This window comes from Chaetodon auriga, chromosome 6 (genome assembly GCF_051107435.1).
Source record: "Chaetodon auriga isolate fChaAug3 chromosome 6, fChaAug3.hap1, whole genome shotgun sequence".
Taxonomy (NCBI): domain Eukaryota; kingdom Metazoa; phylum Chordata; class Actinopteri; order Chaetodontiformes; family Chaetodontidae; genus Chaetodon; species Chaetodon auriga.
The window spans coordinates 16,529,823-16,556,533 of record NC_135079.1 but is presented as its reverse complement, the minus strand read 5'-3'; the positions used below and the strand labels follow the sequence as shown (position 1 = coordinate 16,556,533).

The 26,711-nt window shown below is 43.3% G+C and overlaps 3 protein-coding genes across 5 annotated transcripts; 1 reads left to right on the top strand and 2 right to left on the bottom strand.

Moving 5' to 3' along the window:
• Positions 1-103: 103 nt before the first annotated feature.
• tmem263 (transmembrane protein 263) lies at positions 104-5,373 on the bottom strand. The gene is made up of 3 exons (XM_076733879.1): positions 5,198-5,373; positions 3,734-3,804; positions 104-2,690 (listed from the first exon to the last, which is right to left on the bottom strand). Exons 2-3 carry the CDS (start codon positions 3,798-3,800, stop codon positions 2,392-2,394), a joined length of 366 nt encoding a protein of 121 aa, XP_076589994.1. The 5' UTR covers positions 3,801-3,804; positions 5,198-5,373; the 3' UTR covers positions 104-2,391.
• A 1,734-nt stretch (positions 5,374-7,107) lies between these two features.
• Positions 7,108-16,375, top strand: LOC143322065 (NAD-dependent protein deacetylase sirtuin-3). Of its 2 annotated transcripts, none has more exons than XM_076732958.1 (8): positions 7,108-7,361; positions 13,006-13,234; positions 13,840-14,058; positions 14,209-14,441; positions 14,534-14,634; positions 14,725-14,886; positions 14,972-15,184; positions 15,795-16,375. In XM_076732958.1, the coding sequence occupies exons 2-8, from the start codon at positions 13,014-13,016 to the stop codon at positions 15,996-15,998; spliced, it is 1,353 nt and encodes a 450-aa protein (XP_076589073.1). In that variant the 5' UTR covers positions 7,108-7,361; positions 13,006-13,013; the 3' UTR covers positions 15,999-16,375. The 2 variants fall into 2 exon arrangements, with proteins under 2 accessions (XP_076589073.1, XP_076589074.1); XM_076732959.1 differs by having other exon boundaries at positions 7,231-7,361; positions 15,798-16,124.
• Positions 16,376-16,430: 55 nt separating this feature from the next.
• On the bottom strand, positions 16,431-25,424 carry ric8b (RIC8 guanine nucleotide exchange factor B). 2 transcript variants are annotated; one of them, XM_076732957.1, is made up of 10 exons: positions 25,166-25,424; positions 24,670-24,717; positions 23,955-24,587; positions 23,529-23,623; positions 22,603-22,753; positions 21,739-21,834; positions 21,433-21,577; positions 21,163-21,307; positions 20,920-21,039; positions 16,431-18,647 (listed from the first exon to the last, which is right to left on the bottom strand). In XM_076732957.1, the coding sequence occupies exons 1-10, from the start codon at positions 25,247-25,249 to the stop codon at positions 18,539-18,541; spliced, it is 1,626 nt and encodes a 541-aa protein (XP_076589072.1). In that variant the 5' UTR covers positions 25,250-25,424; the 3' UTR covers positions 16,431-18,538. The 2 variants fall into 2 exon arrangements, with proteins under 2 accessions (XP_076589072.1, XP_076589071.1); XM_076732956.1 differs by having other exon boundaries at positions 21,739-21,837; positions 25,166-25,364.
• Positions 25,425-26,711: the final 1,287 nt, after the last annotated feature.

Sequence of the window (26,711 nt, the reverse complement as noted above, 5' to 3'; positions counted from 1 at the left end):
GTGCTTAATATATTTTTAATGTTGGTGACGTTCTAACAAGCCAGAAGCATTGGCAGTAATAATATTTTAGTTAGTTAGTTCTTTAGCAAAACGAAACACAATAGGCATTTCAATAAATGTTTATTGTAAATAAACAGTAGATATCCTATTTCGATGTCCTGATGTCATCTCAGAATCAAGTCTTGACCTCACAACATTCATGTAATCTTACCAGCGCTCTGTCTGTGTCGCCTTGGTCAGCAGACATACTCATTACTGACCAGACTTTTAAGTGCATTGATGAAATCCATTAATGAAATCCAACATTTTAGGATAATGCTTTATCTTGTGAGAGGTTGTAAAAGGGCTCTGTCTTTACTTTTGGTGTTAAATGTGATTTAGTTTTTGCAGCTTTAATTGTAGTGTTTTAAACATGACATATAACGATGGTGCTTTATTAAAACAAATTGTAAACTTGTGCACTATATACAGTGTACTGAATGCACCATCACAAAGACATTATTAACAGTGCACATCTTCACAAAAACAATTTTTCCTGATTGATGTTAGCCAGAGGCCTCTGATATTTTTATCTTATTCATTTATCTATTTTACATTCACAGATAGAGCATTAATGTGAACTAAAGAACACCCTTAAAATCTCTGTGGTCTGGACTTTTTTTGTAACAAGGACACCAAGAGTACAGAAAAGAGTTATACTGAAACACCCCGTATGTATAGGTAGAAAAAAAGTAATTAAGTCCCACTATTTGCAGCATTACTTCAACTCTCTTAAACTACAACACCAACTCCACAAAAGTGGGACACTGTGTAAAAGCCTGAGTTCCTGAGTCCATGTACTAAAATCCTTTGTACAATCATGTGCTCACAAAGTGGTGAACCTCGCTCCATCCTCCCTTGTGAGCGACTGTACATTTGTTATATAAACACATAATTATGTAGTGAAATTTTTATGTTCGAGTCATTCAAAACAAACCTTTTGAAGGTTTATATACTGAATGTTTACTTAAGATTGACTTTATTTTGTAACTGATGGAACACAATACATAGACAACCTTCAGCATGTTTTATTTAAACAAGTTTGAATGTACTATTGCCAAGTTTAAATAAATTCTCATTGTTCAGTAAACCAAACAATCTGCAACACTGATAAAAGCTTTGAAACATTTGTTTTGCATCATACAAGGCTCAAATGGCATTTTACAATTAAAGATAGGTTTACAAAAATGTCTGTTTTCAATCAAATGTGCTTTTACAGATCTGTCATCTAAATGTACACAACACTTGAAATTCTGAATGTAATGTCAAGGAAACCAGCCATCAGATTCCTACAATGGTAAACACAGCGACCCTAAGTGATGTGGAGGAGCATTAGCTGAGAGCTAACGTGTCATCATGATGCTTCTGTGTCCAAAGTGGCAGCTTTATTTTTCCAAGGAGAGATGTTACATATCTCATATACTTTGATTTGATGGTGACATTATCCCACGTCACAGTAACTATCAAAATATAGATTTAGTCAAAAAAAAGTGTCTTCTATACAATCAAATGAAAATACTCTTCTATTGTGACACATTATTTATTGCAGTGAATCAGATTCAGTATCAAAAGTATGAGTTGCCTCCCACTGAGCTGAGAGTGTGGCCACCAGGGGGCGATGCGACTTCAGAGGAAAATTTAAACTGTCACAAAGATCCACCAGTGAAATATCCACAGCCAGCAAGTGGTTGGGATATTAAACTGGACAGTACTTGTAACATCACAGCTTTGATCAGTTGTTTCTGTTCGTTTGTGAATCCTGAACTCAGATTTCTAACTGAACAGAAAGGTGATTTAATCGCATTACACATTTTCTGGCTCATGTGTTTGTCAGTCGACGGTGAAATACTTCCCCAATCCCCCAGTAACTCCTCCTTGTCAGTTATTGATCAATGATTGTCTTGCAAGTGAAATCTAAGTGCATTTACACCCCAACCTTTCCTCCTCCGGGTCTAAAGTTAACTAACGTGACAAATGTAACAGTTTGCAGTGAGAAAACAGTGTTGTGGCTTCTTATCAAAAATGAAACATGGACATTTTATTTGAACAATTTCAGGCACGGGTGACAATTGTTTGGTGTGTTTTCCTTTAACAACAGAGCAGGAGAGTCTTTGTTAGTTCTTGTTTTGTAGGTCCTTTCCATATACTCGTATGTATGTGGGTTTACCATCAATCACATAAAAAAAAACAAAACAGAATCTAAAGAAAAAAACAAACAAAAAACAGCACAGACCCCTCACCAAAATGTGTGCATGAAACGTTTGAGTCCTCTGTTGCTCTTTTCCTGCTCTTGAATGTTAAACCAGGCAAACACAGTGCGAGCCATGTGCGCTCACGCTCTGCCTCTCCACGTCAGTCAGACTTGTCCTTCTTTTTGCCTCCTCCTACGGGAACTTTGCTGGCTACCGCAGAGCCGACAGCAGTCACTCCTCCAGCTACGGCACACACTCCTCCTTTCACCAGCCCCACTCCCATGCCAGGCACGGCGGCGACAGAGCTGACGGCGGTCTTGGTGATGTCCAGGCTCTTTCCTCCTATCCAGGCCACACCGCCCACGGTTGCGCCTAAAGCTCCCTTGGTGGCACCGTACAAGCCCCCCGCCAACCTGCCAAACATGCCCGGCTGTGTCTGTGGGTGGTCTTTGTTGTTATCTGATTGAAAACAAGAGCAACGTTTTAAGATTCAATATGTCACAAATAACAACAAAGAGAAAGAGGACAGAAATGCTACAAACTTGGGCTACAAGAATTATTTACATTTATCTGATTATTTTCTAAATTAATGGATTGCTAAACCTAATGTTGCCAGACACGCACTATAACAGTCTGAGCCTGTCAGTGGCAAAAATGAGCACTTTTAGCGTACACTGATGATGCCAACCACCTGGAGGGATTACATTGCAGCAGTTTTGTGGCTGCAGCGCTTTCACTAAATACTGAAAAAAAGCTTAATAAATTTTTGTCTCCATCAGTCACTTTGACACAAAAATGTGGCGAAATAGGGTTCATAGCCAAATGGGGGACACTGAAATCATCTAGTAGACATGGACCAGCACCGATTGAAGACTCTGTACACAACATCACTTCCATTAATTGAAAATGAAATGTAGGTCAAGCTGAAACGAGTGCATTATTCAACAACATGATAGAGCACATTAATGTATTTGTTTATTTTGTAATGTGTAGGTATGTTGATCTTTTAAATCATGTTTATGTTTAAAAACAAATAGTATTTCTCTCTCGTTATAGACTTAATGTGCCAAACTACATATTCGAATAGTTTCTAACCAAAGTCCAAAGTCATTTTTGGTCCATTTTGACAGCGCTACAATGAACGGACTGTTTCAGTTCTATGATCATTACATTTTTTTAACAGCTCTGTTTCGCTCTTTCAGCTTAATTGATTAGATTTTAATTTTATGGGCTGCTGAAATCAAACACAGTGCACTCAAAACTGTGTCTGCTAAAATGCAGAAAAGTCAGTTAAAATGTCTTTGCCAAAGAAAGGACACAATCATAGCGGCTGACTACGGCAGAAACAGCTCATCACTAAGTCAAAGCCATAATCCTTTCATACAGTTTGGCCCACATCTCGCTCTCTGACTGAAAACTGTTCAACAACACACCCTCTGAACACATGGGGGTGAATAAACAGAAACGCCTCACTGTCAAAGGACACTCGCCACTGAACGTACCTGCTGCTAATGGCTCATCGTTGAGGTATGCAGGCGTATCCTCAGGCACCTGCTCCGCCTCACTCATCTCTCTGGGAAAATAAATTACCAAAGAGACAGTGAGATAATTAACACAGATACACCATAGGGAAAGATATGGGAGGAGGTTCCGTCTGGTACCAGCTTTCCTCTTCCTGTCTGTCTGTTATGATGTAAACTCTGCTCAGGTCTGTGCATGTTGCTGCATATTTGTCTGCTTTTACTCCTGTTAGTATGTCAAGATGGCAACAGCTGAAACATGACTTTTGCTTGTTTTTTTAATCCCTTAAAATGTGCACGGAGACGAACTCCTGGTTCACTTTGTTCGACCTGGTGCACATATGAGCTGATTTAGTGCGATTGTGATATGCTTACACATATGTGTGTGAATGTGTGTGTGTGTGTGTTATTAAAAGCCCTTGTTCCAAATAGACAAAATGTCTACAGGTGACAGTCTACAGGTGAGGAATGGAGTTGCAGGATCTACACAGTGTGTAAAGAAAATAAAGGAGCTTGCTCTGGGTGTGCAGCTGATCCTCAAACAAGGCAGACCTGTTCCCAGGGTCACAGCGGTACGGCAAGTTCAAATGGGGCTGAATTTATTAATGATGATACAATAAACAAAAAGGATTGATGCTGAAGTAACATGAAAAGTAATCAACACTGACACAAGCTGACAGAGTGGAGGACGGAAGGAGTCAATGATGCCTTGTTAATAAAGTGATGAAATCTGCTCAGACAAAGACGAAATTCAGCCATTGCGTTTGATGGACAAAGGGACTCCATAGACGCGTCTGCCAGCTGTGGTGGCATTTAACTGATGGGTAAACAACATTATCAGCCCGTGTATCCTGGTTAGCTTTCACGTGAAATGTTTTAAAGGCATATCTGGCTAAAGGCTGGACGTACAATGCGAAAGTTGTGGTGAAAAAATTAGCTAACGAGCTGCAGCTTAGCTACGTTAACTTAAGCTAACGTGAACCTAAAAGCAGCTAAAACACGACAGACACGGATGCTTCCCTGAAAGTTTGAAAAAAACCTGTATAATTTAATTTAGCAAAATTGTTGCCGTCTCATTGTTAAATGTCGAATAGACTGAATTTCGTGGTTCTTTAACTCGTCTGTGTGGTTGTTTTGCCTACAGACGCCAGAAGATAACGTTAGCTTGTTTGTAGCATCTTCAAGCCGAGACATCCAAACAGACACGTCACCCCCGAAACACAAAGCATCACTTTCACATTTTTCACCTTAAACCAGTCGATTTTTAGCAATATTTAGTTAACCTATCTGCGGATAGTGACGGTCATAGGGGCTTTCTTTGAGGCAGGCAGATCAGATAACATGCCTCACTTTTATCACACTTAACGCTCGCGGTTGTGCTGAAGTTGTCATGGCTGACTCCTCTCAACTGAACCCCAAATAACATTCAGCTCCTCCAGCTCTTACCTTGATCTGTAACGCAGACAGGCTGAAACACGAAGCGTGAGACTTGATACGAAGCAACCCAAATAATGCCAAGGTTCAGGGACATGCACCGATGTATCTGCGCCTGGTTCAGCTCGCTAAATTGTTTTGTGCCTAATATTTTGGAGCAGCAGCTCCTCAGTCTCCACCCATAGAAACACCCAGAGGTTCACACTGTCCGCAGCCTGGAGCTCCAGCTGCTGGCCGCCTGCACAAAAAACAATATGTGTGCCATTTAAAATGTTTTTTTTATATTTTAGGTCACTGTTTGGCACGCACAAACAGGGGATTTTGTTTTCAAATTCAGGCATATTTCATGACTAGGAAGAAAAACATCCCCTGCTGTTTGGGTTCCACATTCAGACTTTATTTCACGGTGAATTCATGCATATGTGAAGGAAAATGAAAAGATGAAGGTTTGTTTTGAACGAACTGTAACTCCGGCGGGAGAATTCACTGACCCAAAACCCCTTCAAAACACAGAAAACCTAAAAACACCCCCATAGGGCGAAGTGACGCACATCCTGTTTTTAAAATCTCCAACCAAAGATCGTCTCTTTAGTAAAGAGATGTCACGGCACGGTTTAAAAAAAACAAAAAAAAAAAAAAAAAAACAATCATGCCAGAAACAAACACCCCTTTACACAAGAAACTGAAATGTATTTTCATGGGAAGAGCGCACAAAGAAAGAGGAAAGAAGCTGATTTGTGGCAATATTCTCACTGAAATGATCAGGGCTTTCAAGCAGGCCTGCTTTTATTTGACTTCCTGTTTGAACATTTACATGGTACACATTCCTAATCAAAAATTTACGTTTAAGCACATTATATGATAACATGTTGATTTATCTCATTATCCCATGAAAAACAAAGGGGTTTTTCTTGAGAAAAGCTTAACTCAGTTGCTCCAGTTATCAACATGCCATCTGCTGTATACATGTTGGCACTCCTGATTTCTGATAAACAAATATAATAAGAGAGGAAACAGCCTTCTTTTTTCTGATGATAACAGCTTGATTATCTCATTATCTTGAAACAACAGAGCTCCTTTTCTCGAGATGATGAAATCATTAACTTGTGATCTTGTGTTAACTGCATTCAAAGTTAAAAAATAACTGCAGGCATTGGCTGCCCTTGTTGTCAACTGGTTCCTGATCTGATTTGTTTCTGTTCCCCAACATGTCTGTCTGTAAGCAGAAACTGTTTTAGAGAGGTGTCAGGTGTTTCTATTTTTATGTCTACCCCATTTATATCAATGAGAGTAGGTTGAATAACAGATATTGCTGTCTAAAATGCTTTTCAACAGCACTTTCATGAAGGGAGGGCTTATTGCATGGCTGTTAGACTGTGTTAGTTTAAGTGAAGTGTACCTGATGAATTTAGTGTATTTTTTTAAATTTTTTTTTAAATCCACAGTTTCCTCTTGTCACCCATTTTAATAAACATTTTCACACAGGAAAATTTGACATGTCACTGTAGGAAAAGCGCAGATGGAAATGATAAAATCAGTGATGGCTGAATTCCATTTAGCTGCTTCAGTTTCATGCAGTGGAAGAAGCATTCACATCTTTTACATGAGTAAAGATAATAAGACCACACTGCTACAAATACAATAGTCTGCTACAATAAAATACTCTGCTACAAGTGAAAGTACTTAAGTAGAAGTGTGGAAGTATAATCAGGAAAATTATTGAAAGTAAAAGTACTCAACACAGAAAAATTGCGCCTGTGACTGTTTAACTATTATATAGCCCAAGTAGCATACAGTTTACATGCTTGCCACCGTATGTTATGTCTATGACTGTCAGGGTTAATGGGACGCTGCGGCTGGGAAGCGGAAACACAGAACCACGTGACCCCAGTTGTGTTTCCCGCCTGTATTCGTAATGACTTATTTAGGACCCGGAAACAGCAGCAGAGTGACAGCTCGCTCCTGTAAAACCTGCGCTTTAGACAACGCGTGGATAAAGTTCCTGTATTTCAGAAGAAGGAGACACATTTACTGCGCCCGAATCGCTCCGGACTGCAGGATTAAACCTTCAGTTTTAGGCCGAAGTTTCCTTTTTGGACGTGAAACATCCCGAGTGGCTCAGCAAAGTCGTCGCCGTCTGTGCAGCATTGAAAAGGTCCGCCGTCTGGACAGACAGGTAGCCAGTGATGTTAATGACCGCCTTCTTATAGCGTTAATTATTATTATTATTATTATTATTATTATTATTATTATTATTATTATTATTATTATTATTGCCATAGAAGGTAACCACCGTTTGATAACAAATATAATTATTCCCTCCAGTTTCGCCCGCATCTGTCTGTAAAAGAAGTTCCCAAGTATTTGTTATTTTACTCAATATTCACAATAATATTATATTATAGTGAGACCATCCTCAGGAAGTCTTTTCACCTGGCTGACACTGCTCACTGTGAGGAGACAGCTGATGAAAAGGTGTCATGCAGGCCTCTCAGAGCCCCTCCAGTCTGTTTTTCGCTTTCTTTTTCCGCCTGGATGTTTGGGCTTCACTCTGCAGAATGATGTGTGTGCACATTTTGACACCAAAAGACTGTTTTCAGTTTCTCTAAGCTCACGTTAAATCTCACGTCAAGGCGTGCAGGTATAAGCAGGGCCTGGTGACATCATCATGTGCCAGTCATGGTGCAGCATGCAGTTTAGTGACGTGGAGCTGAAAGCCTCCAGGTCACACACACACACTGAGACATTTGTGTCCAGTATTTAGATTTTCTGGAATAAAACATATTAGCTTATTAATAGATTCTGGGAATTTTACAGTAATAATCTTTAGCCACACCAGACATTATTCTCTGGAGAGTGTTTACTGTCTCAGAACCACTCAGTGAACGCAGCAGGTGCAGCTGGTCGTGTGCACACACAGCAGATGTGTGGTATTTTTAAATGAATTGCTTAATCTCTCATGAAAACGTCTAAAATCTTAAAAACAGTTACATCCACTGTGAGATTTCTCACTGCGTCTACTCTGCATCTAAAACAAAACAATGCATCTTATAGTGGTGTGCCAAAGCAGACAGGGAAAACCAACTTTTGTGCTCAATTATCAAAATAATAATGAACTTTCTGCTCATCAGGGAGTCAAATCTCCGTCTGCATAGTCTACTTAGCATGCAACATTCCCATTTCCTGTTTCAGTGATGTGTTGTCTTGTGATATGTCTGTCCTGGTGTCACCCAGACTGCTGGCTGCATATCGACTGTTTGCTGATCAAACAAAGTTGATAATAGTAATAATGGTGAGACTCTAAACAGCTGATCAGGTCTGGAGAAGGCAAAAGTTGCTGATTTTCCAAAATGATGTTTTTCATGTGTAATGACAGCTTTGTTTCCAGCAGGCGGCAGTGTAGCCTCACTGTGTGCTTCTCCTCTCAAAGACCTCAGACTGAATGCAAGGAATGTGCCAACATGTTTTTTATTCAGCACTTGTGCAGCAGTGGAAAAACTTTGAACATCCAAAAGCAGTCATTATCTTTTTTTTTTTTTTTTGGTCAGGATTTGGTCAAACATACTTACACACATCATTTGATGCATTGTGTCCTCACTGACATGCTTTGCTAAAAGGTGATGGCCCCTTTTTGTGTAAAGGTAGTGTGTTTTCTGAAGGCCTGTTCTGTAACAAAGACTCGCCCTTTTGATTTTTGACATTTTCTGTATCTATACAGTCACCACAGTTTCAAGGTAGAGACCCAAGATTGCTGTCAGCAATTCACTATCTGACCAAATGTGAAATATGGTCACAATCTCCCCTTTTGTTCTGAAATTATGGTGTTGAATAATGGCCAGGAAAGTGTTTCTGCAGAACGTTATGATGTCCTGGGGATGATGACCTTTGACCTTTTGGATATAAAATGATATCACTTCATCATTTTATCCTTTTGTGTGAAATTTTTTGGACTCTTGAGTTATGGCCCAAAATGTGTTTTGTGAGGTCACGGTCATGTTTGACCTTTGACCATCAAATTCTAATCAGTTCATCCTTGAATCCAAGTGAACGTTTGTGCCAAAAGAAAAAAAAATTCCCTTCAGGCTTCCCTGAGACATCGCGTCATGATAACGGTTCGTACGGACAACTTGAAAACATAATTCCTCCGACCACAGCTGTCGCCTGCACCGAGACATGACACCTCAATGACTTTGATGACCCCGACAGCCTTTATTTTTATATTTCTGCTTCGTGTTTTGTTGTATGTCACCATGTGTAGTATTATGAGTGGTGTCTTAACATTTTGTCACAGTGCGAGCGGACACCTCATCCCTCCAGGGAGCATCGTGGTTGTACGAATAACATCACGTCCTGTGATTGGCTGACTGGTGTTTAATTTAGGGCTGGTTGGTCTTCAGAGGAGTAACAGGACAGGAGTCGCTGGTTAGCCAAAATTAGCTCTCCACCACCCTCCTTCCTCTCTGTGTGCGCAAACAATATACTCACACAAATTAGGACTCGCTGCTTTGTGGTGGTTGAAAGTGCAACAAAGATGCTACACAGACTGATATGTCATTAGTGAGCAGGTGGGCTAGCAGGACCGAGAGCTGCTGCCTCTCCAAGTAAGTAATGAAGAGGTTTCCATGGTTACCAGGCTGCCTGTTGCCATCCCTGTGTTGGGGAGGGGGGGGTCAAAGTCAGCTGTCTTCAATTCTGCTGTAAGTGGAGGGTTAAATGCTGGGGTTGCAGGGGAAAGGCCCTCATTAAACTTAACCAAATCCTTTAAGACACAGCTGACGAGTCGCTCCAGAGACGTTTTAACACAAGACTGTCCACAGGTTCAGACTGTCCACGGGTTCAGACTGTCCCCGGGTTCAGGCTGTCCCCGGGTTCTGGCTGTCCCCGGGTTCAGGCTGTCCGCAGGTTCAGGCTGTCCGCAGGTTCAGGCTGTCCGCAGGTTCAGGCTGTCCCCTGGGACAGGAGATGAGGATCTGATCTTTGATGTATCAGCTCCTCTTTTAAGTAAAGGGTTTTTAGGTTTGTACTTCTCTGAGTTGTGTGACCAGTTTACATTATGAGTGACGCCCTCCGTTCTCATGGAGATGATAATGCAGGGATGCACTGAGGGACGTTTTCACACGAGATGTTCCCTTAGAAAGGATGAACTGATTAGAATCAGGTCACTGTGACCTCATAAAACGTGTTTGTGGCCACAAGTCAGGAAATCCTCTGCTAATTATGACAAATTTTCACTTAAATATCTCATCCGATAAAATGATGAAGTGATCACATTTTATATCCAAAAGGTCAAATGCCACCTGCACTCTCACATCATAACGTTCTGCAGAAACATGTTTCTGGTCATGATTCAACACTGAAGGGTTGAAGGTGTGTGTGAATCGTCCATATTTTACAGTTTGTAGCTTCTTTGCAGCAGCGCCCTCATCTGAATCGTTGTCGTCCACCTCGATCTCATTGGGTCTGCTGATATTGAGCTTCAGGTGATCATCGTTGCATCATGTGATGAAGCTCTCTATCAGTCAGCTGTAAAAACAAACAACCGTCAATGAGCAGTGGACGTCAAGGAGGAGCATCTGTTTCATTTTTGATGTCCGGACGCAAACCTTTTCCCGCTGCTCTCGGCTGGTGTTTGGCTTTTGGTCGCAGCCTCTTAAGCTGTTAAAGGATTATCTGTTAGCCTGACTTTCTGGGTGGTAACGGTGAGCGCCGAGGTGTGCCCAGTGTTGTGGGACCATCCTAATTAGATAACTGTAACCCTCATATGAGCGGCTGCACTCCTGGTGGTCCCATACTGGGACACACTGGGACTCACTGGGAGACACTGGGCTCAGTTTTTTGAGTGTGGAGAACAGGCAGTGTAAAAGGCCAAGCAAAAGTGTGTGTGTGTGTGGTGGGGTGGGGGGGGGCTCTCAAATCCTCTTTAAGCCCTTTGTCATGTATACAGGGATTTATTTGCCATTAAAGAACAGTAACACATTTGTGCCACAATTAGGTCTAAGTGGACATTTAAAACACTGAAGGGCAGTTTGATCTCTCAGAAAATCAGCTTGGTGCACCTGTGCATTGGACTTTTTTTGAATGGAAATATATATATATATATATATATATAAAAAAACACAATATCATTTGAACCTGTCCTTGATTTTTGCCTTTTGCTGTTTTCAGTGTTTGCCTGACGACCTGCAGCCGTCTCAGCACAGTCGTTTTCTCTAGAGGAGCTCCCATGTTCAAGTTTCTCCTCTCTTAACATTTTCCCAGGAATCAAGTTGAATTTAGTAAATCCATAACATTGTGTTTTGTATATTTTGAATAACTATACTGTAGAATTCAAAACTACAATACGACAAGCAAATGCACACGGCATTAAAACTGTCAATTTTCATACCATGAAACCGGTGTACCGCCGCGACCCCAGTGTGCAGGACGTTTTCTGCAAGTGAAACTTTCCCAGATATGATCGGGGTCTGATCGTGTGGAGGTTTTGGGTCTGCTGCTACATCCGTGTGAGCCCTTAATAACTGGGCTGGTGATTTATTGCCTGTACTCAGCAGCGTCTTTTTGAGAGGAGCCCAGACAAAAGCCGAGACCCTCGCCCTCCCGCTGTTTTTAATAGTTCTTTAGGATGTGCAGGGGACAAAAAAACCCACAGTGGTTCAGCCTTGGAGACAGAGTGAAAGAAGATTGAGTACCTACAGAGAAAGTAGTTTGGAGATTTTTAAGATAGTTCAAAGTTTTCTATAAGTGTGTATTAGTTTCAAGCTTGCTGCTGGTTTTCTTTAAATATTCATGTTTCATTGAAAGAAAAGCCTTGAGACATCATCGTCCCATCGCTTCATATTCCTAAAAGGCTGCTGTTTTCTTGTCGTGTTGCCACTCCAGTGACCCCTCCACTCGGCTCCCGTCCCCTCCGGAGGGCGATAAGGCGCTGCTGGAGAAAAGCTCGTCTTATCTCCCCGCTGCCCTCTGAAGCAGTCGTGTTTTATGGGTTGTAGCTCTTTTGTTTGCTTGTTCGCTGCCTCTCCCTGATCACTCACACTCATTCCTCATGGAAGTTGTTTGAAGGCCTAGAATAGCTTTGGAAAAGAAGCCCCCACCTCCTCCCCCCTCCTCTCCTCTTCTTCTACTCCTCTGTTCCCTCTTTATTGAATCCCGCCTCCGTATCATTTATCTCTGCACCCCCTCCTCCTTTTTCCTCCGTTTGAGGGGGCCGTTAGGGGGCATCCTCTTTTCTCTCCCAGCTGGGTTTGTTGACACACAGTCAATCTACGGTTCCCTTTCACCTCTGCCACCCCTCTTTTTAACTCGCACCCCCAGCCCACCCCTCGACTCTACCCTCCGCTTTCCCTGAACAGTAAAGCTGCCACAGCTGTGGACTGTATTAGCATAGCTGCTGAGGAGCAGAGGGGGGTTGCTAAATATATTGCAGCCATTACCTTTTGTTCAACAGTTGACAGTTTTAAAACATTTCAGCCTCTCTCTGTGTAAAGGCGCTGAGGAGAAAAGGATGCCACGATGATTTCAGTGTAACAGCTTTTTAAATATGGGACACAGAAGACGGAGGGAAAGGAGGGAGAACAAGTGGAAATCACTGAAAACAAGCCGCTATCTAATGAGTGTGGTTAGGGGGAAAAAGGAGGGAAATTAAAAGAGAAGCACAATTAGAAGTAAAACATTATTTTCATGTCCGATATTCAAATGTCATTTGGACAAATGAGGCTTTGAGCTGATGGCACAGAGGGAAGGAAGCTTATATTAGAGCTCATCAACCTGGAGCCATGTTTCATTCAGGCTCAATGATCTGTTTTTCTTGCTCTCAACAGGTGTTGGAATGAACAGGTCCAGGTCCAGCTGGGATAAAAAAGCCCCCCAGCCTCCGGTCACTAGAATAACTCGCAGCTCCAGCTCCCAGGCCAGGCACAGCGACCCCCCACAGAACCAGGACTCCGGGCCGGGTCCGTATGGAAAACAACGAAAGAAGCAGGCGGACTCGGCTCTGGCCCAGGACCTCAGTCTGATGAGTGTGAGCGGACAGGACGGCGTACCGACGAGGTGAAGACACATTACAGTACCTGTTTTACTTTATTTAAAAAAAAAAAAACAGAAACCAAACATGAGAACAGAAATCAGGGAATTTTTCTCAAGATCAGTGATTAACAAACAGAAAAAACATGTCTGTTAGTAAATACATACCGTATGCTCGAGTATATCTCTACATGATTTCCTGTCTGTGATCCACTTCAGAATAAGACTAAGACTCTACAGCCACTCTAGTGTGCCAGTCTGTCATGTAGTCACTGAGATATTTCACAGGAAAAGTGGAACATTTGACCTGCTGGTGGCACTAGAGCAAAAATGACTCCTTGGCATCCTTCCACACTTCTTGTGTCATGTGGGTATTTTTCCCTCATATCTTTCTGGAAGGCCAGGGTTGGTGCTCATGCAGTACCTCAGGAAGTCATAGACAGAGTTTCTATCAAGGAAATCAGCAAATTAATTCTTTATATAATCTCTGATTTGCAAGTATCTGCAGAGAATCCTGTTTGGGAAGATCATGTCTCTCGATTATACTTTAATTATTTAATAAAAAATCATTTTGTTGGATCATGTTATGGGATGGGGATGTTTCATGCGTCTTTTCTTGCCTTGCTCTCCAGTAAAGGACAGATGTCCAAAGGCAGCAGTGAGCCTGTGCAGGCTGCTCCGTCCTCTGGGTCCAGACCTGGTCAGGGCAGGCCACTGGCCTTTCCTGCCAAGTCCTCATCCCGGGGCGGTCTGGCCTCTGTGGCTCGGCTGGTGAAGCTCGGCCGCTGTAAGAACGTGGTGGTGGTGGCTGGAGCAGGAATCAGCACAGCCAGCGGCATCCCAGACTTCAGGTTGGTGTCTTCTCTTTACTGCTGTACGAGTCTTTCAAAAGAGATATTAAACCCTTGAGATGATACAAGTGACTGTTAGCTGCTCTGTAATGAAAGCATCACTGGGATATCCCAACATGTGCATGTCAAAATGTCTGTACCTTCTTTCAGAACTCCAGGAACAGGTCTTTACGCCAACTTGGAGAAGTACAACATCCCTTATCCAGAAGCTATTTTCAACATCGACTACTTCTCCAACGACCCGCAGCCTTTCTTCTCCCTGGCCAAAGCTCTGTATCCTGGCAGCCACCGACCCAACTACATACACTACTTCATCCGCACACTGCACCACAAAGGCCTGCTGCTCCGAATGTACACCCAGAACATTGACGGACTGGAGAAGCGTGAGTGAGATCTTACAACGTGTCACTGTTTTCTTTCCTTGTCCTTGTTTTCTCTTAATGTCCATCATAATATTTGCTGACTTTCTTCACAGTGTGTGGCATCCCCGATGACAAACTCGTGGAGGCTCACGGTAGTTTTGCCACCGCTTCCTGTCACCTGTGCTACACTTCGTACCCAGCTGAGGAAGCTAAGGTACGTCCGACCCCTCGGTCAAACGTGATTCAAACTGACAGTAAGCTCCTGTGTTTAGTAAAGCTTCTGTCATTTCCGTTGGTTTCCCAGCACGCCATAATGAACGACAACGTGCCCACATGCTCATTCTGCGCTGCAACAGTCAAACCTGATGTTGTGTTTTTTGGAGAGGACCTTCCTCAGAAGTACTTCCTCCACACTCAAGACTTCCCCAAAGCGGACCTGCTGATCATCATGGGCACATCTTTACAGGTAAACACTTTGAATATCTGTGTCAGTACTTCAGATGGGTATTTTGTGTCCTCGGTTGTATCTGAGCAGAGATTCGCTGTTCCAGATTGAGCCGTTTGCCAGCCTGGTGAACACAGTGCGCTCCACTGTGCCACGCCTCCTCCTGAACCGCCACGCTGTGGGTCCCTTTGAGAAGGTCCCTCTGCGCAGAGGAGACCACGTGGAGCTGGGTGACCTGGAGGACACAGTCAGGAGGTTTGCAGAAATGCTTGGCTGGAACGCAGAGATTGAAGAGCTGATGAGGACTCAGGAAACACCGGTGGGTCCCATCTTAAGCTCTGCACGTCGTAAAGTAGTGTGGGATCATGGGAGTTTTTGTCTTCATTGTTGAACAACCCTCATTACTAATGGAAGTCTATGTGATGTGACTCAGGCAGGAATGAGGTCATGTTTTATAGCTTTATTCACGCTGGATTTAGTCACTGGGACGCTCCTTTGAGTTGTCTTTTAGACATTTTAATGTGTAAATGTTACATGTCGTACTTTTCAGAGCACTCTAAGATTGCAACATTCCTATGTCATTATCAGACACTGGACAGATATTGTCCTTTTTATCCCATGCATTCTCCCGTCCTTGTCAAAACCTGATACCTACATTACCCAGAATGGATCTTGTGTGTTATGCTAGTAGCAGCTAGCTGAGGATCAGGCTACAGAGGTCTGGTAATTCTTTCAGTCTCCATTCAACTTCACGCACAGTCAAGCACTTGGGGCAGGTTATCAGATGTCGTGCGCCTCCTTCTGGAGCCACAAAGGACTTAAAAACCCTTCTCACGCATGCAGTAGTTCCCCCCCATCAGACTATGATGTGTAAACTATGTAGAGGTTATGACTTTTTCTTTCTATGCCAATAATCTCCCTCTTTGCAGCAGAGCATCCCTACAAAGATAAGCAGCCCTCCATCAGTGAACGTCCAGACGCCGTGCCAGAGCAGAGGAGCCTCAGAGCCTCCCGTTAGGATGGAGACATCCAGGTCCAGACCAGGAGCTCCAAGAGCAACCAGCAGCGGCGGCGAGGAGACGGACTCCGAGACGGACAGCAAGAGCTCCGCCTCCTCCTGCCAGAGCAACTGATGCTGTGAGACAGTGTCCCATTCAGACTGTATCCTGTTCACTGAACACGCATGCTACTGTTCAGTTGCTCGTTTTCTTCTGCTGGGAAATGGAAATCATCTTACCTCTTCATCCATCCACGAGTCGGTTCAAACTATGTTCATATGTGAATTAAGACATAATTTCAAATGCAGTTTATCAAGCTCAACAAGCACATTTAAAGCACTTATTATAGAAGGAGGGTCCAAACAAAACACTAGTACATCAACGAGCCCTGTAACAAAAATTCAGAGGTTTCTTCAGCTGTTTTTATATGTTCCATGTCAGTAAACTTGTTAATGTTTAATATCAGCACAACACTGTATTTTAAGCAATATTTAATAAAGTATTGTGTATTTCACATCTTCACTGTCCTTTATGGTTTATGAAGTATGGGTCCAGAAATGACAGCTATTCTTATGACTCAGTTTATTAACATTTCAGTGGAAGCCTCACTACATAAAAGAAGTGTGTTGCTATTTACAGTATGTAAAGAATGTGCAAAAAGAACAAAACCGTTCCCATAACATATTCTTTCTACACAGAGGAGTGATCAACATGCAATTTAGATTCATCCCACTATGATTGTGGAGGGGAAAAAAAAAGAGCATAAAAGAAACACAGTGATCCACAGATTCATGACAAATGAGAGAAAAACCTGAAGGCGTGAGAGGAGGAACAGAAGATGGCCACTGAACTGTTTTGATAAGTACGAATGTTGAAACGTTGCAGACGAGGAGCGCTGAAGTTGTTTTTGAGGCTCGTGGTGACCCAAATGCCTCGCTAAGACACTTAATGTTGCTTTTCCCTTGAATTTATGACACACCAGTATGTCTGAAAAAAGTCACATGATCCAAGAAGGTGAGTCAAGGTCGAGTCACCTCCTCTGTGCCTGTGTGAAGTCCAGATGATTGAAATATTGGTTTTATTCTTATCTGAATTACTCTGTGTGAGCAGGCAGTCGTGGTGATTCACAGGTCTGGTGAAAAGTGTGCTCATGATTATTCACTATTCAACAAGTGAACTGTCACCATTTCCTGTAATAAAGACACATGTTCTCTGGTCAAAGTGATTTCCACTTCCTCTGGATCAATTATCAGTCATCCAGAGCAGGCTTTCAGGTTAAGAGCCGAATCTGTATCAGCAGAGAGCGAAGTCACTCAGTTTATACATACACTAAGACTGGATTTATATAAAATTAGCAAAAATTTCAATCTAGAAAAAAAAAACCCACATCACTGAGAACTGATTTTAACATCATGCAGATTTGGCAAAAGGAGTGTGGATTACAAAACAATCACTGCAGTTTACAGAGTTCTTCATCAAGAGGCAGAAACAATCTGTTTGCTATCGTCCACCACGTGTGTGATCGTCCAAAGTGTTGATTTTAAATGAAGTCGTCGTCGTCTTGTCCAAAAGCCAACAAGCCCTGAATTCAGAAGGTTTCCTTGGCGACTAATTGGTATACAACATTCATGATAATGACACGACCACGTATCGACTCGCTGAGAGCAGCAGGAGAAAAGTACCCACACCGACGCTGCCTGACAGCTAAATATACATCAATCCTGTGGTCCATGCTGGACAGGCCCCATGGTTTTAAACCAGAGCTACATGCACTGTCTCATGATTTCATGTTTAAATGTGTGTGTATAATGTGCACTTGAATCATCTAGAAAGAGTGGACAAAATCATCAGGTAGCAATAAAAAAAAAAAAACAAGCCCAACTTAAAAAAGTGAAAAACAAAAGCACAGGTGAAGGAATGATTATTCAGCCTCCAGCTCACTTGTGACATAACAACAGTTCTTTCAGTGAGACACACGATCCAGCAAAAATTATATTATTACCTCTATTCTCTCTACTTAGGGAGCAATAAAATAAACGATGAAGGTGCAACAGTAACCATGGAGGCCTCTTATGCGTTATGATGTCACTGCAGAGTCTTTCTGCCACACGTCAACTTTAGAGAACGGCGGCGACGGTGCCTCCAGAGCTTCCTGTGACGTGTCGAGCTGCGTCCCAGTTCAGGGCTGGATCATCAGAGGTCACATTAATACACTGAATATGTCCCACTTTAAAGGAAACTGACTGACTGCCTCTCTATTTTCTTCTTGGAGGCGATTCAGTGCGGCCCTCTATATCCTTTGCAAACCCGTGAACAGCTAAATGATTTGGTCAGGTGATCCTTCTCAATGTTAAATTGTGAATTATCGCTTATCAGATTTTGCATTTGCGTTCAGGTGGTCATCAGTCACTGGTAAATATATCTAATGGATATTATGTGGATACTTTTACCTGCGTTTGTTATATGAAACATTAAAATTCGTGGAAATAGGAGCAGAAACTTTTCTGATGTAGATCTTCTGATTGACGTCTGCTTGACACTCTTTATGCAACATGTAACTGATGTCATTTAGAAGGACCCACCTTCAAATGATCCAGACCTTGAAATGGGACATAGCTTTAGGTGTGTCGGGGCCTTCGCTTAGCCTGGAACCTGTGGCCTGGGTGTGCAGAGGACTAGTCAGAGTCTGATCCTGAGTTGTCCTCAGGTGGATCACAGAGAGTTTCCTCAAGAGGTGCTAACGTCCCGTCGGGCCTGACCCCCATTGGCCGGATCACGTTCTGCCTGTGGACACAAAAAGAAAAGTGTCCCGAGGTTAGATGTGGGACCTCAGTGGACGTGACTGTCTTCACGTACATTTTCAAAGTAAACAAACCTCGTAGACAAAACCCACCTCAGTTCAGTTCAGGACCCTTTGTGTGCACGGACAGTCTTAAGAGGGCTTTCCCCAGTACATCTTTACTCTCTTACATGCAGAGCTCAAGGACCCTCTCTCGACAACCCCATTCCCCCCCACCATGGACACTCGCCCCTGTCTGGCCGTCCTCTCTGCCCCCCTCCCCTCCTCTCCTGTGGAAGTTTAATTACAGGATCAGTGCTCAGACTAATCTCCTCAAAGCCACGGCTGCCCCTTCATCCTAATCCAATTATACCTGCACTGTGTGTCACCACTGCCTCTAAGATGATTTATCAGAGAATTATCCATCAAAGATTTAAAAAGGAGCCATTTGCATTCATTTGAAAGAGAATCAGATATCAAATGGCCATGTAATTCCTTCTGATTCCCGCAATTAAACTGAACTTAACCCACAGGTTAACTTCTGTAAATGGTTACGGAGGAGACCTGTGATGTGGTCAAATCTGAAAATAATAACACATCTTTTCAGAGATGAAACCAGAGAGAGAAGCACCAGCAGTCAACAGCCTCCCACCACTCATCAAAGTCAGCAGGTGCAATGAGGACTAACAAGACAAAACAAACAAAAACACGGAGCATCAACTCTGCCAATTAGAGGAAAAAAAAGAAGTCCCTCCACTCCTCCTCCTCAGCAGTGACAGATGTAAGAGGGGATGGTGGGTGGGGATGCAAAATATGTGCTAATTGGAGGACCAGTTAAGCATTTAGGGGAGCACATTCTTGCAGGGCCCTGACCGATCTCCTTAGAGCCCGCACTGAGGAAGCACCTCTCCGTCCTCATCACATATCCTTTACAGAGGAGGAGGAGAAGAAAGAGGATGCAGCCTCGGAGAGGAATCTTCCTCTCCTGGGCACACGTGCCTCATTACAGCTCAACCCCCTCTTTGGCTCAACAATGACGAGGTCAGCTTTCTTACGTCTGCACATTTGTCCGCCTGTGTCTCTTCCTCTTCGTCCACGTTCCACCCGAATTGCTTTGTCTAGTTATGCCTCTGTCTCAGTCCACTCCCTGTCTGGCCAATGACTGACTCCTCAGCATGAGAAGAATAAAGCCAGGACACACCTGTTATTAAAAAACCTGAATGCGACACATAAAGGAGCCGGGACAGACAAGCAAGCTGTATGCGCCAATTAGGTGATAATTACCAGAGTGGCTGGTAATGATGGTGCAGTGGCGTGCCGGCAGCTTCCCTTTACTGCAGCTGAATGCTGCGGCGTGCTGGCAGTCCAGGCCTAATTGAAGCCGCAGCTAACGGCGAGAGATTCTTCTTTTGATGAATGGGTTGGCAGGCAGCGAGCTCAGTGTTACCTTTGTACAGGCTTGACTAACTGTAGCCTCCGCTCGCTAAGGAAAGGTCAACACAAATACAGCGCGGCTTTTTGCAGAGGAAACAATAAATAATATGAATAATTTGAACAGGGGAAGCAACAGTTGTCCAGACAGGAAAAGTTAATCATCTCTGAGTCTTTGCTAGAGAAACACAATCCATCATTCGTCAAAGACTTCTGTGGCATCTTCTGTTTGTCCTGTTTGTTTCTTAGCTGGCAGAATATCAGAAACATTCTTTACCCCAATCCTTCTATTGAATTTTCCATTCTATACAGAGGCCAGAACACAGTGCCAAAACATTTTTATGTGGATCCAGATGCAGGTGCAGAGGGTACCTCTGCCAGGATCTCCCCAGGTGTGTTAATTAGTGGACATGTCTCTCCTACCACAGGTATATTCCAACAAACATCTGGACCTGCACCGGCAGGCTGCTCTGGTGCTGCGAGGTTTGTTTTCCACCACTGAAGAGTCAGACAAGGCTGGTTCAAATGAATGAGGGACGTGGTTGTTTTAAGGCATAAAAAGATTTAAACTATTTCCTTCGTGTTTTTTTTTTTTTTATCTGTACTACTGGAAAACACAGAAATAAATCAGAATAAACTTCAGACGTCGTCTGACTGAGGAGTTTAAGATGCTGACCATGTTAGTGAAACATCCCCAGTTCAAGTCTGGGCAGGGACCGTTTCTTTCTTCTTTCCCCCTCATGTCCTGTCACCTCTCTACTGTCTGCTTCAGACAGCAGAGCTCCATAAAAACAAACCTGCACAGCATTCGTGTTCTCTGAGTCCTTTCTTCTTTAGTATATTTACCTTGACAACTTGTCGAACATATTGACGAGTTTCTGGGCTTCGTACTCCTTCTGCTCCTCTGTCATCTCTTCGATGGGGTTTGGCATCGGCTCCTCCACGTGACCCGTGATGGGGTTGATGCTGGAACAAACGCATGAGCAAGCTTAACGTACAGCTGATTCATACGTTACCAATACACACTAATGTGCTGAAGAAGCTGATGTGAGATTGTGCTTTATTCTGAGCCCTGTGCAGAGCACTCACAAGGGTTTTGCAGATTTGTATTCCTCTGTGTCTGAGTCTTCATCCTCAGAGTACTGAGTCTCTCCTCTTCCTCCTGCGAGAAGTCCTCGAGCCACCAGGAGTCCTGCTGCGTTTCCATATCCCGTGTACTTCAGCAGGTTGTCAACTGCAAGACCGCACCACAGACACACAAAGTCATGAAGTGACACGTGAATGTTAATGTGCCACGATGAGCTGTGCTGTACCCCCCCACCACCACCAACACCTGACCACTGTGCCCCCCCAACTCACCGCTTTCTTTGCAGAGGACAAAGAGAAACTCTGCAGCCGTCTGCTTCACACCCATGTCAACATGCGTCATAAGGCGAACCAGCTTGTTTCTGATGGTGGTACCAATTTCTGGCCTGATCTTCACATCTTTCAGTGGGGGAAGTACCTAGAGATGCAGAGGTTAGGATCCTGGTGAGATTTCAGTACTTTACTGAGACACTTCAGTGAGGCAGATGCACGCTGTCCAGATTATAGGAGCACATAAATGCACCAGAAATGTCATATACTTCATTATAGTCAGTTTAAACGTGTTGGCGGCTACTGTACCTGAGCTTTAATATATCTGCGGATCTCCCTGTGGTGTCTGGATCCTTCAGTCAAAAGGTTGAGCACCGGAGTCAAACCCTCTTTGTAGTTGGAGCCCTGCTTGGAGAGACACAAACCACAGACACTTCACAAGCTGAAACAGTGGACAGATTTTAACCCAGGAGTGAGGAACCTCTGTCATCACGCATGCGGCTCTCAAGTCTGTTTGATCTGGCCCACGCAGCCATTCATTAATACTAAAAAGCAAAACTGAATAATAAGATAAACCAACATAAAATAGCAGTCCCTGAATGCAACACGCCCACAGCAATTACATGATCATGGCGCCTGTCAAGGAAACAAAAGGAGGTGCAGAGTATTGCAGTTTTTCGGGAGAAATAGACGAACCAGTTTGTGGTGAGTGAGCAAACAGCTGAGCAGCTGAAACCTCAGTCAGAAGGAGAATTCGTGAAGGAGTGCCTTGTTGTCAATTGTTCCCAAGTGTCAGTTTCTCTGGAATAATTCACAGAGATGAAGAAAAAACCCGTTGCGGAAACTCAGTGACTGTAAGTGTGTGTGATTTGGCCTTCATGGTGGACATTAAGAAGAACCTCTCAGAGCTGAACCTCAAGCTCCAGCAGCTTCTCAGCTCTCTGCTTTCAAATGTGAAACTAAAGCTGTGGCAAGTGCAACTGTACAGGGGTACCACAAATGTCACAACACCGTTTCAGTTACAACACATGGAAATTTACTCCACTTGTATTACATGTACTATAATACTGTATGTTTCAGTGCTCAGACATATTGGACAAGTAATCAGTCATTTTCAGTGTGTAGACAATGCTGCCGGTTCTCTCTGTATTCACGGCAGGGGATGAACTTTACCTTGTCGATCCTTTTCTCCATGAAGTCTAGTAACACTTGGACTGCATCCATGTTTTTCCCTCCATATTTCTCTTGTCCTCCCTGGATGGGAACTTCGATGAGGACGTCCAGGCAGGACACAGGCAGGTTATTCAGCAGGTTGACGGCATGGCTGGAGACAAGAAAAAAAAGAAAATCACATAGATCTTTACAAAGACTTGTAACAGTCGAGTCAATAAAATCTAATAATAAAAATAATGAAGCGAAGAAGATGAGAAAAAGATGAAAGCTTTGGAACAACAGCTTTTGAAAAAGCTTTGGAGCATTTTGTCTGTATTATGATTGCGGTGAATACTGCCAACACCAAATATCACAGGTTTATGTTGGTCAGTAGGTCGGAATCCCAAAACCATGACACCAGTTCAGCCACACAAGAGGAATGTCAGTCACTTATACATGACACTATTGAAATTTCAGTCTATAGCCACAGATGCATTCCTGCATTAAATTACCCTGAGTATAAGATACTGCTGCAGTATTACAACAGCTAAGAGTATTAAGAAGACGAAACACCCAACAAGACACCAAAGGGACATCTCCGCTGTCCTCTATCAGACCTATCAGTCTTAATTCGCAGTGAGCTTCTCTCTCTCTCTGACAGCTGCTCGGTGGACACTCAGCGCTCGTCCAGAGGGGTGCTTACATGCAAATCACAAGGTAGTTTGCTGAGTGGTGGAAGCACTTGGTCAATCTTTGTCCTTTTCTATGCAAATCAATTTCAAATGAAGTTTGACAGCAGAATTCTAGTAAAATATGAACAGAGGTGAGAACACACATTTCCATACTGTAAGCTCTGAAACACTGATGCATTTCACAGGTTGTAAAGTGCAGAGCGTCTTCACTCAATGTTCAAGGTGTAGCTCACTTAAGGACATTAAACTTCCCACCTGTGTGCTTCCTCTGTTTTCTCCTCCGTCTCAGTCTTCAGCATCAGCAGATGACGCAGGATGGCAGCGATGAGTCGGAACTGGTGGTCATCCTCCTGTCAAATCAAGAATGAACACAAACCTGAAGTCCAAGCAGACGGTTTCATTGTGCAGAGATGAAGCAAAAACAATGAGGTAAAAATACTTCTTGGCTGTCCTGGCCCTTGAAGGGCCAAACTGGCTAGACCTTCTCACACATTACATTTATGTTACTGACAGTGTGTGAGCTGATGTGTTTTAAGTGTATTTCTCTTCCTGATACAGAATGTAATTTAACAAACATGATGAATGGTTAGTAATAGGGATAATTTGGCTGCTGTGGGGGGTCAGATGTAATATCTTTGTGAGATAAACCTTTACTGTGACATAACACGCTCTTACACTCACCTCACCACCAGTGTAAGACAGTGTGAGGTTGAACAAGGCTTTGAGGGCTTCCATCGCTCTCTCATTGTCCTCTGCAGGCATGGGCGGGGCCTGTGGATCTGGACGGGCCGCTTCGTAGGGACCAACCCAGCACACATCCAGGGTGTGCTCCAGCACCTCTGACAGTAGTCTCACAGCATGCCACTCTCTCCTCAAAACCCCTCTCAGATCAGGTCTCAGGGCAGACAGCAGGAAGAGGAGGCGCAGGGAGAACAGGCCCACCTCGTGGTGCCATGTGTGCGCCACACGCAGGCTGGCACACAGGCCGTGAGCCAGCTGCACATCCACACTAACCTGCTGAGCTGCAGGACTGTTGTACACCACGTTGCATAGGCACTTCAAGGCCTCCACCACCACCCTCTCCTCCTCCTCTGACTGTGAGTCTTCCTGAGAGCTTTTCTGGCTGTCACCTCCTTCCTCCTCTCCAGCACGCAGCCTCGCCATCCCTCCCAGGATCAGCATGCCCTCCCTGGTGGCCACAGGTGCGAGGACACGCTTGTCTCTGGACAGGATGCGGAGTGTCTCCAGGCATGTCTTCTGACAGCTGGGCTGCACCTGCCTGCCGAGTACCGTCAACACGCTCTGACACAGCTTCTGAAAAGACACAAGAGTGAAAAGATGTTAGATTAAAACATCACTTGATAATCTAATAAGTGCTCAGATAACTCGTACTTACACTCCGCAGGGTTTCTTCCTTTTGATCAAAAGCGAAGGTGCCACTGTTCTGAAATAGATAAGATGCTCATTGTGGACACGAAACAACCCAGCGAGGAAAGCCACAGACATATTCAACATGCTTTAATACAAATAAAGCCCGAAATGGAGATTAATGCAAAGGTATTTCCCAGAAACCTGCGAGAATTAGCTGAAGTCTGCGAAGTTAATATTGCTTTTACTCACAACTCTACGTGCAGTAACGTAAGCTAACATGATGACTGGGCGGGCGGCATTAGCATTACAGTCGACAAGACATCAAGGTCCTGTCTGCCTCATTCAGAGGTTTAGCGTGATATGTTTAACAACGCAACATTAGATATAATGTGACAGTGCTATCAGCTTAGCTTAGCTGGCTGGTAGGATGTTTAGCTAACTCAAAGCTAGCTGTTTAGTTAGCTAGCTAATGTTAGCAGCGCCGTTTGTTTTGGGTAAAAACGAGCAGAGCCGCGACTCACCTCTCGATTGTACTGCTGAAGAAGCTTCTCGATGTCCTCCTCGTTGGCAGTTTCAAGCTGCGACAGGATATTATTTAAATCCATGGTGGATATCTGAAGAAAACGGGTGGTTACCTTGGCTTTGATGTGACCAATGAGTGTTATGCGGCTAGCTAGCTAGCTGGCCGGCTAGCTTAGTGTGTGTGAGTTACAGTCAGGTCCGCTGCTGTCAACAGAGGCACAGCCCTGACTGTCTCCATCACCGGCGGGGCTGTCCTGCCTCTGCGCTGGGCTTATTCACTGTTTCACAAGTAAACACTTTTCTGTTTATCTAAATACTCCAGCGAATAGTCTGGTAATTATAATGCATAATATAAAAGCGATCACACACACAAATCTCTTCAAGCCTTTACACCTGTTCACCAGTTTTATACTAGTGAAACATTTAAAGAATGAAAAAACTTGGGAGCATGTCTGAATAATAATTGTAACAATAAGAAAAATATGCAATATTTTGGTCTGACAAAAATGCTGAAATCAATATGGAAGGAAACCTGCAGAGAAAACATAAGTCATTCACAAGATATTAAGCTGATGATTCATTTTTATTTTGTGGCTCATGTTGCAGAAGTTAAAATGAGGGAGGCGACTGTGAGCCTGTCAGAGGTTTTGGGTCATCACAGTCCCTTTTGGTGTCAAAATGCTTTTGTTTGGGGGAAGTTTGCCTCCGTATTCTTCTCTGATGGTCACATCTGTTCAGTCACTCTCGCTGAATGATCATGACTGCTTGCATTTGTTTAACAGCCTGGTGTTACTGACTCAACAGTGCCTGTGAAACAGACCCAAAAGGCCCATAAAAATATATTTATGCATGTACATTTCTGCTTATTTGAATGCAAAATAAACCCATATAACTCTGTGAGGCTTTATGAAGCAGTGGATTCATTACTCAGCTGAATCTGAAATGTCTTAATGTTTTGTAGATGTAGATTTTGTGAGCGAGGCAGTGATGCTGCAGAACTGTCTGTACAAAAAAAAGCACAGTTGGGCAGCTTTCATGCACAGACTCAGACTTTCTGGAACCACTCACAGAATCTGCAGAAAAAAGTATCTCTTTGTGAATCAGTGACACTTTTCACATCATTAAATGGAATCAGGACATATTGTGGCTGCCTCACATGAACGTCCTCCAGTGTTTGAACCTTAGTTGTTTCCTTGTGGAGTTTGCGTGTTTTCTCTGTTTCTGTGTAATCCTCCTTCGACAGTCCAAACACATGAATCTAAACTGGCAATAACTGTGTGGAGTGTCTGTTTTCCACCTCAAAAAGGACCTCCATGACCCTGAACAGGAATATTTTATATTGGAAACTGAACCCCTGGATGTGAATTTAGTGTGATTTGTAATTGGTGAATTCTATTAATCCACTGCGATTTTGCATTGCATAAACACTGCCAATATAAAAATATGAACCCAGTTTGAAACTTGAAATAATATTTTTCTGTTATTTTAATCTCATATTTTCAGATGCATCTCTTGATTTTTAGTTCTATTATAGATCATAGAAGA

Bases quoted from the DNA above. Each gene is read 5' to 3' on its own strand.
- LOC143322065 (XM_076732958.1), top strand. From the start codon at position 13,014: ATGAACAGGTCCAGGTCCAGCTGGGATAAAAAAGCCCCCCAGCCTCCG. The intron at 13,235-13,839 runs GTGAAGACACAT...CTTGCTCTCCAG, and splicing joins CAGGACGGCGTACCGACGAG to TAAAGGACAGATGTCCAAAG. The intron at 14,887-14,971 runs GTAAACACTTTG...TCGCTGTTCCAG, and splicing joins TCATGGGCACATCTTTACAG to ATTGAGCCGTTTGCCAGCCT.
- tmem263 (XM_076733879.1), bottom strand. From the start codon at position 3,800: ATGAGTGAGGCGGAGCAGGTGCCTGAGGATACGCCTGCATACCTCAAC. The intron at 2,691-3,733 runs GTACGTTCAGTG...GTTTTCAATCAG, and splicing joins CGATGAGCCATTAGCAGCAG to ATAACAACAAAGACCACCCA.
- ric8b (XM_076732956.1), bottom strand. From the start codon at position 25,249: ATGGATTTAAATAATATCCTGTCGCAGCTTGAAACTGCCAACGAGGAG. The intron at 22,754-23,528 runs GTGGGAAGTTTA...TCTTGTCTCCAG, and splicing joins AAAACAGAGGAAGCACACAG to CCATGCCGTCAACCTGCTGA. The intron at 18,648-20,919 runs GTAAATATACTA...TTGTGTCCACAG, and splicing joins ATGTTCGACAAGTTGTCAAG to GCAGAACGTGATCCGGCCAA.